Below are 19,260 nucleotides of genomic sequence, written 5' to 3'. Positions count from 1 at the left end.
AGATCTGGCATTGCTGTGACTGTGATGTAGGCTGGCCGCTGCAGCTCCAGTTTGACCCCTAGTATGAACTTCCATATGCCACAGGTGCAGCCCTAAAAAGAATAACAATGATAATAATAATAATAAAAGCAATAGTGAGGGTCTCATAAGTTTTCCCAAGATCCTCTCTTAATGCTATTCAGAGTATTTTCAAAAATGTTGTCTTCATCCTTCATCCCTCTTCAGTTGATAATTCTGCCAAGTCTTGACTTATCAATGGTTTTGTGTAATCAATTCTTCAGTAGTGCTTTCACTAAAATCTCATCTTTGGCAAAATTGATTTTGCAGTAGGTTGTCTTGTTTGACAGTCTGAATAGTTACAATAGCCCAATTCATGCTTATTGTCCCAGTGTAATTTTTAATAGCATTCTCCTTCACTCTCAGTTCTCTGTTTGGACAGTAAGTTCATCACCTTGTCGATCAAACATCAGTCAACAAAGACTGACACAGTGGGTGGGGTATAAGCAGGGCTAGATATTTCTAAGTGTTCAATCTGTTCATAAACTTTTTTTTTTTTTGCCATTTCTTGGGCCACTGCCGCAGCATATGGAGGTTCCCAGGCTAGGGGTCTAATCGGAGCTTTTGCTGCTGGCCTACGCCAGAGCCATAGCAATGAGGGATCCGAGCCGCGTCTGCGACCTACACCACAGCTCATGACAACGCTGGATCCTTAACCCACTGAGCAAGGCCAGGGATCGAACCCGCCACCTCATGGTTCCTAGTCGGATTCATTAACCACTGTGCCATGATGGGAACTCCGGTTCATAAACATTTTTATGTTAGGACTTTTGCTTCTTTATGATACTTTGTAACTTTGGAGGCTTAGATGATAAACATTCAACAGAAGAAAACCACTTTTATAGTAATGTTTGGGGATCAGCCACCCTGGCAGCAAGTTAATATAGGTTCTTTATGATTTTTATTTTTTTTATTTTTTATTTTTTTGACTGCACCAGTGGCATGTGGAAGTTCCCAGGCCAGGGAACAAACCCAAGCCACAGAAGTTCCCACTGTGGCTCAGCGGGTTAAGAACTTCATATAGTGTCCGTGAGGGTACAAGTTGGATCCCTGGCATTGCTCAGTGGTTTAAGGATCCAGCATTGCCGTGAGCCGTGGTGTAGGTCACAGACGCGGCTTGGATCCCTCATTGCTGTGGCTCTGGCATAGGTCGGCAGTGACAGCTCCGATTCGACCCCTAGCCTGGGAACCTCCATATGCTGCAGGAGCGGCCCTAGAAAAGGCAAAAAGATTAAAAAAAAAAACCCAAAAAACCCAAGCCACAACAGTGATAATGCAAAATCCACAACTGCTAGGCCACCAGGGAGCTCCAGGTTCTTTATATTTTTAAATTGGACATGAATGTCGTGTGGCCCTGCTTTAGCAAGCAATCAGACTAATGATTGGGATCCCAGCCTGGGGTAGCTGCTCCAAGGAATGTTATGTGGCACAGGGCACACAGACACCCTATGGTCTTCAGAAGATGCCATTAGTATACAAACTTTGTGGCATCCACAATGAGTAAAATCATCTCAAGGAGTCCTTTCTTTAAGTTGAAATGCTAAGGAACTACTGATTGTTTCAAAGATTAAAACCTAAACAGAATTGGATGCAGTAGAATCTGTTTCCTTCTCTTTCGTTATGTCTTGTAACATGAACTCTTCATTCCTTAAGACCTTAAGATTGAATAACTTTGTTTATATAATTGTTTTTTCCAGTCTTTTTTTTTTTTTTTTTTTTGTCTTTTTAGGGCCACACCCACCCTAAGAAGGCTAGGGGTCGAATCGGAGCTGTAGCCTCTGGCTTACGCCACAGTCACAGCAACGCAGGATCCTTAACCTTAACCCTCTGAGCAAGGTCAGGGATTGAACCTGCATCCTCATGGATGCTAGTCAGATTCATTTTCACTGAGTCACGGCAGGAACTCCCTTCAGTTTTTTTTTTTTTTTTTTTTTTTTAAGGGTCACACCCACAGCATATGGAAGTTCCCAGGCTAGAGGGCAAATAGGAGCTATAGATACCAGCCTACACCACAGCCACAGCAACAGCAACACCAGATCTGAGCCATATCTGTGACCTACACTGTAGCTCATACCAATGCCAGATCCTTGACCCACTGAGTAAGGCCAGGGATCAAACCTGCTTCCTCATGGGTACTAGTCAGGTTTGTTACAGCTGAGCCACAAGGGGAACTCCTGTATTTCTTTTCTTTTTTTTTTTTTTTGGTCTTTTTGCTATTTCTTTGGGCCGCTTCCTCGGCATATGGAGGTTCCCAGGCTAGGGGTCTAATCGGAGCTGTAGCCTCTGGCCTACGCCAGAGCCACAGCAACGCGGGATCCAAGCTGCATCTGCAGCCTACACTACAGCTCACGGCAATGCCGGATCGTTAACCCACTGAGCAAGGGCAGGGACCGAACCCGCAACCTCATGGTTCCTAGTCGGATTCGTTAACCACTGCGCCACGATGGTAACTCCGGAACTCCTGTATTTCTAATTATAAATGGTGGCTAGAGGGAGGACACAAAAACCAGACTCTGCGCCCCATAATATTCTATGGAATGAACATGTAGTATTGGAGCTGTACTTGTTTATGGAATGTCAAAAAAAAAAAAAAAAAGCAAGACCATCAAAAAGGAAAACAGTGGAAGCTTCTCTTCTGTCTCTGTGAGTCTGGCTAGAGTATAAAGCAGGAATTCCCTGGTGTCCTAGCAGGTAAGGACTCAGTATTGTTACTGCTGTGGCTGGGTTCATTCCCTGGCCCAGGAACTTCTGTGCATGCTGTGGGTGCAACCAAAATAGGGAAAAAAGGGGAGTTCCCATTGTGGCTCAGCAGATCATGAACCAGACTAGTATCCATGAGGATGCCAGTTCAATCCCTGGCCTCGATCAGTGGGTTAAGGATCCAGCATTGCCGTGAGCTGCGTTGTAGGTCACAAACTCAGTTTGGATCCCAAGTTGCTGTGGCTGTGGCATAGGCCGGCACCTGTAGCTCCAGTTTGACCCCCTAGCCGGGGAACTTCCATATGCTGTGGGTGCAGCTCTAAAAAGCCAAAAAAAAAAAGACTGCAAAGCATTGGATTGTTACTGGGCTGGGGCCTGAGCTGTAGCACTTTTCTTTCATTGCTGTAGGATGAGAGTTAACAAGAGTTGCAAGGTGGGTCCTGGGCAGGACTAGGAAAAGAAAGTGCTAATCATTTACTTCTATGATTCTTGTCATACTTTGTCATACTTACTATCTTCATTTGAGTAATAATCATCTTATTCAATAATCGTTTTATTTATAGGACCATTATCTCTCCCAGGAAGACTCTATGGTCCCTTAAAAATAAGCAGGGAATACACCATAACATCTGGCTAGTACTGTGTGTATCATAGGGTAATAAGGATACAATTGCCATGCTTAGTAATAAATCCCAAGGTGCACATTTTTGCATATTCCGACATCTCTGAAATTATGAAACATCTTACAGTGATTTTAAAAGCATTGTGTTGTAGTTTAATTGGTAGTGTTTTTGTTTTTAAGTGGCAACACCCACAGCATATGGAAGTTCCTGGGCCAGGGATTGAATCTGAATCACAGCTGCAGCAACACCTGATCCTTTAACCCCCCTGTGCCAGGCCAGGGATTGAGCCCGTGCTTCTGCAGCGACCCAAGCTGCTGCAGTCAGATTTATCCCACTGTGCCACAATGGGAATTCCAGCAGTGTTTTTCTTAATAGTACACGGAATAATGCCTCTTTTAGTGGTATTTTAAATTTGATGAACTACATTAGGATTTTTTAGTCTTCCTGATATAAAGACTGTTAACTGTATAATAAAATTATTTAAGTTCTACCTGGTGTTCGATTGATTGTCAGTTAATATTCAATGTAGGAGGACTTGGGATGCATGTTTTTTTAAAGGACATTATCTTAAAGTGAGTGTACACTAAGCACATTAGGTATCAAAGGGATGGATGAAGGGCAGAAAAGGAGGTACAGGAATTGGAATTTGAAGCAGACAAGGAGAGCATTTGTCTTGATAATGGCCCGAGGAGGTAGCAAGTAAACTGACTTGCTTCTCATTGGGGTTTTCAAATAGGAGTCTGAGAAGTCTTCCAGCTCAGACTGAAAACTGAGATCTGATGTCAAGAGCCAGGGGGGCTTTAGGAGTTTGTGTTGAGTCTCAGAATACCACTCTTGGGTTGGCAATTAAAGGAAAGAGGCACTTTTCCTAAAGTGAAGAAATTTCATTAATCTCATCTCAAAATTTGAATGTCTTTCTGCTTCAATGAGAAGGCTGAGTTAATGATACTGTCTTATAACCTAATCATCCTACCTGTTTTTCTATCACAGATTGCCTTCTCCCAGCACAGCAATTTTATGGACCTGGTACAGTTCTTCGTGACTTTCTTCAGGTAATTACATTTATACAAACTGTGTCTGTTCTTTTGATCCAGGCTCTTAATTCATTAATTATATGCTCATAAAAGATGAATGAATAATCCTGTGTTTGCACAACAAATCAAACTAACTTTACATATATGTTCTTGAAAAGTTACATGTCGATTATAATTCTGTGAATTCAGTCTTATCTGATAAAATGAAAACCTTTGGTTTGTATGTTCTGACTTTTTGAGGCCGTCTTTCATATACGCTATACTAAAATGTTGATAATTTGGCTCTTCATATGGGGAGAATTTGGGGTTGAAGTAACACATAATTAATAATTACTGGTGTGTGCTACATATATGCTTCTTCTTGTTCAAGAGATGATTCAGGTGATTATCCAGAGTTTTAAAGCTAAAAGTGATTTATTAGGCTTTGTGATTCTTTTGTTTTCACAGGTTTTTTTTTTTTCAGTTTAATTTTATCTTTAAGAAAATATTACATAACACGTTTAAAAGTGCTGCAAGTGCTTAGAAGAGAAAGAAGCAGCATCCTTCCCCACACCTTCCCATTCTCACTTTCTCCATTTAAATTATTTTAGCTGTTTTTCCTCTCCATGCTAACACTCTTTCTTGAGTTTTCAATTCAGTTTTTGTTTGTTTGTTTGTTTTTGGCAATGCCTGTGACATGCAAAAGTTCCCAGGCCAGGGATCGATCCCATACCACAGCAGTGACCTGAGCCACAGCAGTGACAATGCCAAATCTTTAACACACTGAGCCACCAGAGAACTCCCTAATTCAATTATTTTTTGATGTCCTACTTTTAGAAGATGAGGATTTATTATTTTATGTTGCCTCCCTCAGCAGCTCTCTATACACTAGAAACACATACCAAATCCCCTTCCTTCCACTTATGTAAAATAGTTACATCACAATGTTTGACTAAATCAGTAATCCCTCTTTATATTGTTATAGTCATAAAAACTACTATTTGCAGCCAAGTTGAACAATGATTCTACTTCCCCATTTTTGTGGATGGGGGTATCATGCTTTATTTATTCTCAATGTAATATTTGTTATATTTGGGAGTTTTACTTGTTTGGTTTTCTATTTAGCTACCCCTGATTTGCCTCTATACTCTGACAGAACTAACAGTCTCTCAGTATGGTCAAACACAAGCAGGTACTCATCTAGTTTTAGTTTCTTTGGGGAATTTCTGCCTGATAACCCTCTAGCTTAGAGTTCCTGTCATGGCTTAGTGGTAACAAACCTGACAAGCATCCATGAGGTTTGATCCCTGGCTTCATTGAATGGGTTAAGGATCCGGTGTTGCTGTGAGCTGTGGTGTAGGCCACAGATGTGGCTTGGGTCCAGCATTGCTGTGGCTGTGGTGTCGGCCAGCAGCTATAGTTCTGATTTGACCCCTGGGCTGGGAAATTTTATATGCCGCAGGTGCTACCCTAAAAAGAAAAAAGAAACCTCTGGCTTGCTGCAGCCAAGTACACTAATTGCTTTTGAGGCCTGCTGCGCAACTGTCATCTTGGAAATTTCTTTTGCCTTCCTTTTATATTGAAGTCTCTGTTTCCTCGATCCCATGCCTTTGTCTCCCTATTAATTCCCTCCTTATACTAAAGCACATTCTCCAGGATGTTACTGAGGAAAAGGTGCCTGGGGAGATAACTTTTCTATGGCCTTCCCTTGTCTGAAAATATCTTAATTTTACCCTTACATTTGATTGAAAGTTTGAATACAGAATTCTAGGTTGGAAATCATTTTCCATTAGAATTTAAAAGGCATTATGCTGTTTCTTCTGGCTTCTAATATTAATATTGAGAAGGTTAGTGTCATTATAATTCCCACTCCTTGTATGGGATCTATCTTCTCTCTTCAAAAAAAAAAAAAATTGTACTGGGGAATTCTCTTGTGGCGCAGCAGGCAAAAAATCTGGCATTGTCACTGTAGCAGCATGGGGTGCTGCTGTGACTTGAGTTTGATCCATGACCCAAGATCTTTCATATGATGTGTGCGCAGCCAAAAAAAAAAAAAAATTATCTTGAAGTATAATATAAAATTACAGAAACACTTAAAAATCATAAATATATAGCTCAATGAACTATCACAAATTGAACACACTCATGTAACCACTACCCAGGACAAGAGAGAAAATATTACCAGTACCTTAGAAGTTACCTTGTGTTTCTCTTAACTACAGCCCCCTTCCTCATTCCCAAGGTTATCATTTACTTGACTTCTAAAACAGTGTGTTGCATTTGCCCATTTAAAAAATTCTATGTAGGAGTTCCCGTGGTGGCGCAGTGGTTAACGAATCCGACTAGGAACCATAAGGTTGCGGGTTCGATCCCTGCCCTTGCTCAGTGGGTTAACGATCCGGCGTTGCCGTGAGCTGTGGTGTAGGTTGCAGACGTGCCTCGGATCTGCCATTGCCATGGCTGTGGTGTAGGCCAGCAGCTCCAATTCAACCCCTAGCCTGGAAACTTTCATAGGCTGCAGGTGTGGCCCTAGAAAACAAAAGAATAAATAAATAAATAAATTTTAAAAAGTTAAATCACAACAAAAAATTTTAAATGATTTGAGCTGAACGACGAAGAAAATATTAAAAGCTTGTGGGATGAAGTTGAAGTTGTGTTTAGAGGATGCTGCTTTAAATCTATGGTTGTCAACTTTAACTATACCGTAGAATCACTTGGGGAATTCTGATGCCCAAGCCACATCCTAGACCAATTACATCAGAATCTCGGGGAGGGGGGGTGGACCTCAAGTATTTAAAAGCTCTCCAGGTGATTCCAGTTTGCAGCTAAGGTTGAAATTCTCTGCTTTATAAAAGCGTATGTTGAGAAGAAAGACAACCTTCTCATTAAATCAGAAAAAGAACTGCTAATTAAACCCAAAGAAAGTAGAAGAAAGAAATGTAAATAGAGCAAAATTTAATGATGTAGGATTGAGAGAATCACAAGTTGAGTTTTTGAGAAGAATAAAAATAATATTGATAAACCCCTGGCAAGAGTGACCAAGAGAAAAAGAGAAAAAAATATAAATAATCCATCTTAGAAATAAAGTGGGGATATTATTTCAAATCCTGAAGACATTTTTCCCTTTAGAAGAGTATTTTATGAGTAACTTTGTGCAAATAAATTTGAAAATGGAACAGATGGAGTGAAACAACTAAAAACAGAAATAAAAACTATATGCAACTTATCAGAACTGACACGGAAGAAACGGAAACTTGAATAGTCCTATATTTATTTAAAAATAGTATATAATTTTAAAATTTCTCACAAAGATAACTCTAGGCCGAAGTGGCTTCATTGGTAACGTATAACCCTTTAAGGAAGAAATAATAGCAACATTAACTAAACTTTCTAGAAAATATAAAAGAAGAAACACTCCTCATTTTGTTTTATGAACTTAGCACAATCTGACAAGAATAATCTGAGGATGGAATTTATAATCCAGTCTCACTCATGAATGAGGAATCAAAAACCCACCAATAATATGAAAAGACTACTGCATCATAATCTAATTGGGTTTATTCTAGAAATTATAAGGTTAATTCAGTGTGAGAAAATAAGTCAGTGTAATTCACGTTAATTGCATGAAGAAGAATAGTATGATCATCTTAATCGATGCCAGAAAGCATTTGACAAAATTTAGTATCATTCGTTAAAAAAAAAGCTATTAGGGAGTTCCCATCGTGGTGCAGTGGTTAACGAATCCGACTAGGAACCATGAGGTTGCGGGTTCGATCCCTGCCCTTGCTCAGTGGGTTAACGATCCGGCGTTGCCATGAGCTGTGGTGTAGGTTGCAGACGCGGCTCGGATCCCGCGTTGCTGTGGCTCTAGCATAGGCCGGTGGCTACAGCTCCGATTCGACCCCTAGCCTGGGAACCTCCATATGCCGCAGGAGCGGCCCAAGAAATAGCAACAACAACAACAAAAAGACAAAAGCCAAAAAAAAAAAAAAAAACTATTAGGAAATTTGGAATAGAAAGAAACTTCTTGAATCTGATAAAGGGATAATATTATAAAGCCAGCAACAAACCACACTCCTTTTTTTTTGTTTGTTTTGTTTTGTTTTGTATTTTTAAGGCAGAACCCATGGCATATGGAAGTTCCCAGGCTAAGGGCCAAATTGGAGCTGCAGCTGATGGCCTTTGCCATAGCCACAGCAACATCAGATCCGAGCCGCATCTGCAACCTACACAGCAGCTCACTGCAACGCTGGATCCTTAACCCACTGAGTGAGGCCAGGAATTAAATGCACGTCCTCATGGATATTACTTGGGTTCGTTACCCCTGAGCCACAGCAGAATCTCCCAGCAGACCACATTCTTAATGGTAAAATGGAGAAGCTTTCCTTTTGAGTTTGGAAACAAGACAGAGATGCCAGTATCATTTACTCTCTTCAGCATTGTGATAGAGGATCTAGACAATACAATGAAACAAGAAAAATAAGTATGTAAGATCAGAAAAAAAAATCATTATTACTTACAACATTATTGTATTCATGGAAGTTCAGAAAAATCTATAGATGAAGTACTAGAATTAATAGGCGAATTCTACAAAGTTGCTAGACACAAGGACAGTATTAAAAACATGAGTTCTTGAAATTCTCTGGTGGCTCAGCAGGTTAAGGATCCAGCATTGTCACTACTGGGGTTCAGGTCGCTGCTGTAACATGGGTTCTATCCCTGTCCCAGGAACTTCTGCATACCATGGGCACAAGGAAGAAAAAAAAAACGCGCAACTCAGTTTTTTGTTGTTTAGAGCTATTATACATGTTTTGTAGCTCTTATCAGTACAAGCAGATGCTGGCATAAAAACCATACAATTATATTTCCCATAGTAAAGCAGCAAGTGCCCTTTCAGTCTTTGTACTGTCCCTTCTTGAGTGATGCTGGGAAGCAGATGGCCTTGTGTCAAGATTCATCCACATCCTGATGGGCTACTTCTGCCTGCTGGAAGCTGATGTGGTTGAGAAAAAGAGTTGTCACATTACCAAGTTGCTCTTTCCTATATTAAATTTGCTTGTAATATTTTTTACTTTGGTTGCTAATGCATTTTATTCTCTGGAGTGTGAGAGACCCAGCATCCTGCGTAGCCTTTAATTAGTTTCTGGATGATGATATCTCGTCCAAGAAGCAACAGGATGCGTCTCTCCAATGTTGGAGGGAAATAAAAGAACTCATAAAGATATTCAATATTTCTAGGGGAAAAGAAATTCAATTATAAAATGAAATCTACATAAGATTAGTGTTACTTTGATAAATAAAACTGTTCAGACTTGTAGTATATCTAGAACAAGAAAGAATAACCAAGAAAACATGAGGAGGGTGTGGGGGCAATCTAATGGCCTTCCTAGATAGTGAGCATTTTGTCAAGCTACAGTGATCAGTGTGGCACTGATACAAAACCAGATTGACCAGTGGAACATATTACGTAGTCAAGGAAACATCAAGTTTAAAAGGTTCAAATTTGTTTGAAGTGATGAGAAATTAAATGAAAAATAGATAGTCACAAACAAGAGCTAAAAGATCAGCATAGGAGTTCCCATTGTGGCACAGTGGAAATGAATCCGACTAGGAGCCATGAGGTTGCGGGTTCCATCCCTGGCCTTGCTCAGTGGGTTAAGGATCCGGCGTTGCCATGAGCTGTGGTGTAGGTCGCAGATGTGGCTTGGATCCCATGTTGCTGTGGCTCTGGTGTAGGCCGGCAGCAACAGCTCCAATTAGACTCCTTGCCTGGGAACCTCCATATGCCACGGGTGTGGCCCTAAAAAGACAAAAGACAAAAAAAAAAAAAAAAAAAAGATGAGCGTATACTTTATGGCCGCTAGTCACACGTACATCATGAGTACTTGAAATGTAGCTAATATGAGAAACTGAATTTTTCGTTGTATTTAATTTTAACTAATTTAAGCATAATTTAAAAAACCGATATTCAGGAGTTCTCTTGTGGTGCAGCAGGTTAAGGATCCAGCATTGTCACTGCAACGGCTGGGTCACTGCTGTGGTGTGGGTTCAGTCCCTGGCCTGGAAACTTCCATTTGCCGCGAGTACCACCAAAACAAAACAAAACAAAAAAACTGATACTCACTTCAATTATCAGAAAACTTTTAGGTATGTTTAGAACAACTTGGATAGGAGTTTCCTGGTGGCCTAGTGATTAAGAACTGAACATTCTCACTGTTGTGGCTCACGTTCTATCTCCAGCCCAGGAGCTTCTGCATGCCTCGAGCATGGCCATAAAAAAGACAAGAAACAATCTGGATATGTGACTCTGCTTTTTTTCAAGTGTGAATTTTACAAAATCTAAATACAAATTAAATGTTTTCTGGTAAAAATTTAATATGCAATTCGAGATTGGCTTATAAGTATAAAATACTAGATTTTGAAGGCTTAGTAGAAAATAAGAATGTAAAAGTCTCAATTTTTATGTTGGTTGCAGATTTAAATGATGTTTTGGCTATCTTGGGTTAAATTAAAATGTATTAAAAATCAATTTCACCTGTTTCTTTTTACTTTTTTGATGACTACTAGAACATTTAAAATTATATATGTGGCTCACATTAAATTACTGTTGGTCAATGATAATATAGATAATGGAAAGGTAAACATTTTATAGGGATAGCGTAATTGGCAAAATAATTGTAAACTAATCCAAATATTTTAAAAGAAAAATATTAAATCTCCAAACTTTTTTTTTTTTTTGTCTTTTTGTCTTTTTTGTTGTTGTTATTGTTGCTATTTCTTGGGCCGCTCCCGCGGCATATGGAGGTTCCCAGGCTAGGGGTTGAATCGGAGCTATAGCCACCGGCCTACGCCAGAGCCACAGCAACGCGGGATCCGAGCCGCGTCTGCAACCTACACCACAGCTCACGGCAACGCCGGATCATTAACCCACTGAGCAAGGGCAGGGACCGAACCCGCAACCTCATGGTTCCTAGTCGGATTCGTTAACCACTGCGCCACGACAGGAACTCCTAAATCTCCAAACTTTTTAAAGTAGAAAATCATCTTAAAAACAAGAGTTCTTACATTGTAAAATACCGAAAGTAATTTAAATTCATATAAAAATTTCAATATAAAAATAAAATTCAAAATCACACTAAATCCTAATTACTCTTTATAAATTACCACTGTTAATATTTTGGTATTTATATTACAGTTTTTTCTTAGTGTATATGTATTGCAGATAAATTATAGTATTTCTGATTCTTTGGCTTATAAAACAGGCTACCTACCACCTTACCTGTTATTCTGTACTTGCTTTTTTTTTTTTCCCCCGCTTTTTAGAGCCACACCCACAGCATATGGAGGTTCCCAGGCTAGGGGTCTAATTGGAGCTGTAGCTGCCAGCCTACACCACAGCCACAGCCACACCAGATCCAAGCCGCCTCTGCAGCCTACACCAAACTCACGGCAATGCCGGATCCTTAACCCACTGAGTGAGGCCAGGGATTGAACCTGCAATCTCATGGTTCCTAGTCGGATTTGTTTATGCTGAGCCATGGCAGGAACTCCTGTAACTTGCTTTTTTACTCAATGTTCTATGATAAATTTTCCCCTATGGAAATTTACTTCATTTTTTTTTTCATTCGTTCTTTTTTTTTTTTTTTTTTTCTTTCTTTCTTTTTTGGTCACCCCATGGCGTAAGGGGTTCCTGGACAAGGGCTTAGATCTGAGCCACAGTTGCTACCTTTGCCACAACTGCTGCAGTACTGGATCCTTTAATGCACTGTGCCAGGCTGGAAATCGAACCTGTGTCCTGATGTTACAGAGACTCCACCAATCCTGTTGTGCTTTAGCAGGAACTCCTACTTCATATTTTTAAACAGCTTTTTCCATAGTATGAGCGCCATCTTTTATTTAACCATTCGTCTTTTGACTGACTCTTCGATTGTACTTAATTTTTATTGCATATGTCTTTGCAGTTTTCTGTTATACCTCTGGGATTTTTTTTTTTTTTTTTTTTTTTTTTTGTCTTTTTGCTATTTCTTTGGGCCACTCCTGCGGCACATGGAGGTTCCCAGGCTAGGGGTCGAATCGGAGCTGTAGCCGCTGGCCTATGCCAGAGCCACAGCAACGCGGGATCCGAGCCGCGTCTGCAACCTACACCACAGCTCACAGCAACGCCGGATCGTTAACCCACTGAGCAAGGGCAGGGACCGAACCCGCAACCTCATGGTTCCAAGTCGGATTCGTTAACCACTGCGCCACGACAGGAACTCCCCTGGGATAATTTTTTATCCTGTAATTGGTATATCTAAATGTGAAAACATTACCACATGGCCCCTCAGAAGTTGCATGAATTTATACTTCTGCAGCAAGTATATAATCTCTTACTATTTCTGCCTATTTCTCTTACTACTGCTTTTACTATTACTCTCTCTTTTTTTTTTTTTAAGTTGCCAATCTGGAAGATATCAGTCATACCTTGCATTAACTTGTATTTATTTGTAAGTGATATTTACTGATCTTATAGTTCTTGTTTTGAGTTACACTTTCATATCCTTTGCTCTTATTTCTGTTGGGTTGTTTGCTTTTTTCTTAATGAAGTTTAGGACATTATTATATTTTATGATTATTAACATGTGTTCAGTTGTTTGTCTTTTAACCTCATTTATTTTTCACCATGTAGATCTGTCATTTTTTTTCCTATATTTTCTTCATAAGCATTCTGTCTATTGTCTTTTCATGTTTAAGTCTTCCTTTACCCATCTTGAATTTATTTGGATTATACCTTTGCCATTTTTCCATTTGGGTAGGCTTCAGAAACTTATCAGCAAATCAGAGCAATATATTAATACCGCAACTCCAAAGCCACACCATCCACTAGGCTAGGAATTCACTCTGTATTTTTTCTTTTTTTTCAGACTATGACTGTCTTAGCTCGTTTGAGCTGAGTGGGCACCACAGAACCTCAGTCCTAAATGATGCATTGCCAGCAGTATGAAAATTTGATTACATGTCCTCCCATTCACAATGAAATATCTTCTTTCCACAGAAATACATATTTCACAAGGAAATTGCCCTCTCTAATCCTATCATCTTGTTCCACCCCTTCCAGTATATCTTTATTATGCTTAGTGCTAGGCAGTCAGAACTCACTGACACCAGCCATTTTCTATGGTTCCTCCAGAGTGGGGCTGCTGTATTCTTGCACACTCAGTATTTTTTGAATCTTTACCTTGTGACTTCTACCAATTTCTGTTGTGGCTCAGCAGTCAAGAACCCAACTGTATCCATGAGGACATGGGTTTGATCCCTGGCCCCACTCAGTGAGTTAAGGATCCGGCATTGCCATGAGCTGTGGTGTGGGTTGCAGATATGACTCGGATCCCACATTGCTGTGGCTGTGGTGTAGGCCAAAAGCTGCAGCTCCGATTCACCCCTTAGCTTGGGAACTTCCATATGCCTCTGGTGCGGCCCTAAAAAGACAAAGATAAAATAAAAACCAGGGTCCTGCATGAACTGGCCTCTGGTCACCTCTCCACCTTCATCTTACACTACTCTCTTTGTTCCCATTATACAAGCCTCTTTCTATTTCTTAAAAAGCACCAAGCCCCTGCCCACCTCATAGCATTTGCACAGACTTTTCCTTCTTTCTGGAATGCTCTTCTTCCTACCCTTCATCTCTATACTTTTACCCATTGATTGCTTTTTCCAAGCAAAAACCAGTTCTCTGGTTTCAGCTGGCTGTCCTCCGTTCAGTTCAGGTCAGTTCTGACACTAACCACGGAGCTAGTGCACACCCCACAGGTTAGGGACTCAGTCCAGCAAGACTGCTTCCACTTTACATGTCGACAACAAATGGACCTCAGGCCACAGACACTTCTGCCTGGCCAATTACAGGTATGGGGGTTCCCATGACCCCCTCAGATGCAGTATTTTGCTAGGATGACTCACAGGAAAATACTGTACTGAAAATTACTGTTTTATTATAAAGAATACAACTCAGGCACAGTGGACGAGATGCATTGGACAAGTTATGGAGGGAAGAGGGGGGGCACAGGGCTTTCACGATCACCTGGGCATGACATATTCCCAGCATGTTGACGTGTTCACCAGCCTTGTCATTCCATGTTTCCTCAAAGTTTCATTGAGTAGACAATCATGTCTACTGAAATCGCCAGTCACTGGTGATTGAGCTCAATCTCCAGCCCCTCTCCGCTCCTGGGGGGAGGCTCATTAGGGGGACTGAACCATGTAACCCCCTAATCACATGATTAGTTTTTATGGTGGCCAGCCCCCATCCTGAAGCTGTTTAGGTCCTTCCCTCCCGTAAGGGAAAAAAAGACACTTCTGAATTACATCTCCATAAACCTGTTACTAAAAAATAATTAATTCAGACTCAGAGACCCTGTCACTTTTTATACCCTTCTATAGTGTATAAATTACTTCATGTAAAAAGAGCTGATGAAAATGTATTTTAGAACTTCCTGTTGTGGCTCAGTCGTAGCAAACCTGACAAGTATCCATTGGACATGGGTTCAATGCCTGGCCTTGCTCAGCAGGTTAAGGATCTGGGGTTGCTGTGAGCTGTGGTGTAGGTCACAGCTGTGGCTCAGATCCTACATTGCTGTGACTGTGGAGTAAGCCAGCAGCTGCAGCTCCCATTAGAACCCTAGCCTGGGAACTTCCATATGCTGTGGGTGTGGTCCTAAAAAGATTAAAAAAAAAAAAAAAAGATATATTTTAAAGGTTTTCTTTAAAAATCAAAAATTTTTAAATTCCTTCTTTTTTAGCCTTGAGTAATACTCTGTATAAAGATAAACCACAATTTGTTTATCTATTCATCTCTTGACGATTGGGTTGTCTCTAGTTTTTGACTGTTACTAATAAAGCTGTTGTGAACATTTGTGTGAAAAAGAAGGAAGGGATCACTCCTATCCCATGGACTTTAAGGGTTTTAGGAGCTCTGTGCCAGGAAATCAGGGCAAAGACCGTATGTACATTTCTTACTCTACCACACTCATCCTTCACATTTTGGCAAGTGTCACTTCCTCCAAGATTCCATCAAGGAACTCCCAGATTAAATTCTCTCCCTTTGTGCTTCTCTCCCATGGAACTATTGTGCTTTTTTGTTTGCTTGTTTTTGTTTTTTATTTATTCTTATTCAATGAATTTATCACATCTGTAGTTGTATAATGATCATCACAATCCAATTTCACAGGATTTCCATCCCACAACCCAAACACATTCCCCACCCCCGAGACTGTCTCCTCCGAAGACCAAAAGTTTTTCAATGTCTGTGAGTCAGCATCTGTTCTGCAAAGAAGTTCATTGCGTCCTTTTTTTCAGATTCCACATGTCAGTGAAAGCATTTGATGTTGGTGTCTCATTGTCTGACTGACTTCACTCAGCATGATAATTTCTAGGTCCATCCATGTTGCTAAAAATGCCGGTATTTCATTCCTTTTAATGGCTGAGTAATATTCCATTGTGTATATGTACCACATCTTCTTGATCCATCCTTCTGTCGATGGACATTTAGGTTATTTCCATGTCTTGGCTACTGAAAATAGTGCTGCAGTGAACATTGGAGTATGTGTGTCTTTGCGAGTCGTGGTTTTCTCTGGGTAGATGCCCAGGAGTGGGATTGCTGGATCAAATGGTAGTTCTATGTTTAGTTTTCTGAGGAATCTCCATACTGCTTTTCTCTGAGCAAATTAACCAGGTCCAAAATGATACACATGAAATGTAAAGGAAGAAGGCAAGGTAGCCAAATAATGAAGGCTAGCTCCTAGAATACGGAAGAGAGAATTAGAGGTGGGAGCGAGGGTGGAAGGGGGAAGCTCAGGGATTCAGATAAAATATCAGTGTGAGGTAAGTTAGAAAAGGACTCCCAGACTTGGGCAAAGTGAAGAGTAAACTCTAGATCCTGATAAATCCGCTAAGCCTCTTAGTGTCGTAATGAGATGACCCCCAGACTCCAGTAGGAGCCGTGTGTATAAAGAGGGGAATAATAAGGCCCATTTGCTTGCTTGCTCTGAAAATCAAATGAGGTGATGTATGTGAAAGAGCTGTGTGTTTGGGAGTGATATGGTAGTGACTATTTGTTAGTAAAAGCGGGAGAGACAGACTGACATTCTAAAAATCGGCGTGGCTGGGGCCAAAGGTACTTTACAGAGTAGCATTTGGATGAGGATGAAAAAGAGAAGCAGGTGGAAGTTCACTTGTGGTTAAGGATGTGGCATTGCCACAGCTATGGTGCGAGTCGCAACTTTGGCTCAGGTTCAGTCTCTGGCCCAGGAACTTTCACATGCCGTGGATTCAGCCAAAAAAAAAAAAAAAGAAGGAGTTCCTGCTGTGGCTCAGCAGGTTAAGGATCTGGCATTGTTTCTTCAGTGGCCTGGGTTTGATCCCCAGCCTTGGTTAAGGATCCAGCTTTGCTGCAGCTATGGCACAGGTCACAGCTATAGCTCAGATTCGATCCCTGGCCCAGGAACTTCCATGTACTGCGGATGCAGCTGAAAAAGAAAAAGAATAGGAGAAGCCTGACCAGAAGGAGGGACAGTAATGGGAACTCCTGACAAAGGCAAGATAGGTTTTCATAACACTTTAAGTTACCTGAACTTCTGCTAAGACTCTTGCTAAATTAATTGACAGCCAACATTTTGACAAGCCTGTGACTTGTTGATCAGTTCATTTTCTGGAAGATGGAAGTGATATAGGGTCCTGCCACTCTGGATCTAATCCAGACCAGAATGGTGAAGTGCATATCACAGGACCTTGGGAAGAAGCGGCAGTGACTCTGTGTTTAGACTGGCTAGGAGGTCACATCCAGGCCAAGAAATGAATACGCAGTATTATAAAGGCTAGACTTGTAAGGGCAGGAAAAAATACCCATTATTTAATGGCCTTACCCTCTGGAAGGAAAGTTAAGTATCAGAAATTGGGGTGGGGCCCTCACTTCATCCAGCAACCAGCACACACCTGGCGGTGCTCCTTCCCCCCTCAGCACTCGCCCATGGCCTCCATCTGGGAGCTGGCCTGCATCTACTCCGCCCTCATCCTGCACGATGAGGTGACAGTCCCGGAGTATAAGATCAATGCCCTCATTAAATCAGCCAATGTAAATGTTGAGCCTTTCTGGCCAGGCTTGTTTGCAAACGCTCTGGCCAGTGTCAACATTGAGAGCCTCATCTGCAAGGTAGGGGCCGGTGGACATGCCCTGTCAGCTAGTGCTGCACCAGCAGGAGGTCCTGCCCCTCCACCACCGCTGCCCCAGCTGAGGAGAAGAAAGTAGATGCAGAGAAAGAAGAATCTGAGGAGTCTGATGATGGCATGGGCTTTGGTCTTTTTGAGTAAACCTCTATAATACATTCAATAATAAAAAGCTGAACTCTTGGAGTTCCCATCATGGCTCAGCGGAAATGAATCTGACTAGTATCCATGAGGACAAAGGTTCAATCCCTGGTCTTGCTCAGTGGGTTAAGGATTTGGCGTTGCTGTGAGCTGTGGTGTAGGGCAGCAGCTACAGCTCAGATTCAGCCCCTAGCCTGGGAACCTCCATATGCCATTGGTGAGGCCTTTAAAAAAAAATTAAAAAAAAAAAAAAACAGCTGAGCTCTTAAAAAATATATATGTGTGTGTGTGTATACGCGTGCGCGCGCACGCGCACACACACACGTAAAACAATTGATGAGAGGGACTGCAATAAGATGAAAACAAAGTCATAGCCCCACCTGTTCCCAGATTTCTAGGGGAAAAAAAGAAGGGAGGGGTATCAGGGAGAGCCACCCTCTTGAAATAACTAGTAAATTCTTCATTGTTGTGTTACTCTAGGAAAAATCACGCACATATCAGTTTTGAGGGATGATCATTGTGTATCGATACGTGGTTTGTGTCTCAGAGAAACAGGAACAGGTGGAAGGAACTGGGTCGTGGGTGCTTCTGACAGGTCCACCTTGAAGACAAAAGCCCACCAAGGCCTGGGGGGAGGGGCCCAGACCTTCCCAGTGGTGCCATTTCACAGCTCTGTGTTGAGGACAGTCCAAGAGAGGCCTCTTAGTGACACCAGTGTCCTCACCTCTAAGGCCAGCGCTGTATTCAGCTGCAATCGCAGCATCTTGACCAGTACATCTGTTTTATGTTCTTCCATGTGGATTTGCTGCCTCCTTGTGTTTGTTAGAATAAAAATAACGAAAAGCAGGATTATGGGGGGGGGGTGTAAAAGGATTGTGGATAGAAATCATGAAAGACTGAGAAGATTATTCTTCTCAGACTCCTTGACTGCTTCTTCCTGGTCTCCCCAGCTTCTCAGTGTTAGGGTGTCCCCAGGACCCTCTTCTCCATTTGTATTCCCTCCCTTGGTGACCTCATCCAGATTGATTACTTCGAACACCACATGTATGCTGGTGACTCTCAAATGCTGTCTTCCGCCCAGACCTGGCACCCAGTGCCCAGGCTCATAGCTGCTCCCGATTTCTTAGAACTCACCATGTCTGCAACTGAACTCTGCTGCGTCAAACCTGCTCCACCCAGAGCCTTCCCTATCTTGGTTGATGCAAGTTCCTTAGATCAAAACCCCGACTTCTCTCTGTTTTATATCCTACATCCAGTCCATCAGGAAATTCTATTGTCTCCACCTTCAAGTCATGTCCAGATTCCAAAGTGCTTTTCGCACCCCTGCTACCACCATCCTGGTTTGAGCCACCCTCACTTCTCACCTAGACTCCTGTTCTTTCTATTCGTGTCATTGCCTCCTTAATGGTCTCTTCAGCATAAGTTAAGTCATGGCACGTCTCTGCACTGGCTCATCTCAGTGAAGTCCAACACCCTTACAGTGCCTGGAGGGCCCTCATGATGTGCCCTCCCTTTACTTCTGTGTCTTT

At 41.6% G+C, this 19,260-nt stretch overlaps 1 protein-coding gene and 1 pseudogene across 3 annotated transcripts in view; both read left to right on the top strand.

The window, feature by feature from the left end:
• The window catches only part of ATRN (attractin), a 186,236-nt gene that overhangs the window by 143,356 nt on the left and 23,620 nt on the right, over nt 1-19,260 (top strand). For all 3 annotated transcript variants that reach the window (XM_021077390.2, XM_021077389.2, XM_001927289.8), the window contains exon 25: nt 4,371-4,432. In XM_021077390.2, coding sequence (XP_020933049.1) covers nt 4,371-4,432 — 62 coding nt within the window. The remainder of the gene's footprint in view (nt 1-4,370; nt 4,433-19,260) is intronic.
• On the top strand, nt 17,132-17,822 carry LOC100158021 (large ribosomal subunit protein P1 pseudogene; annotated as a pseudogene).

Source organism: Sus scrofa, chromosome 17 (genome assembly GCF_054392235.1).
Source record: "Sus scrofa isolate SSC_HxYL_T2T_F1_AM1 chromosome 17, Sscrofa_HxYL_maternal_Yorkshire_Landrace_v2.0, whole genome shotgun sequence".
Lineage (NCBI taxonomy): Eukaryota > Metazoa > Chordata > Mammalia > Artiodactyla > Suidae > Sus > Sus scrofa.
This window is presented reverse-complemented; position numbering and strand designations above follow the sequence as displayed.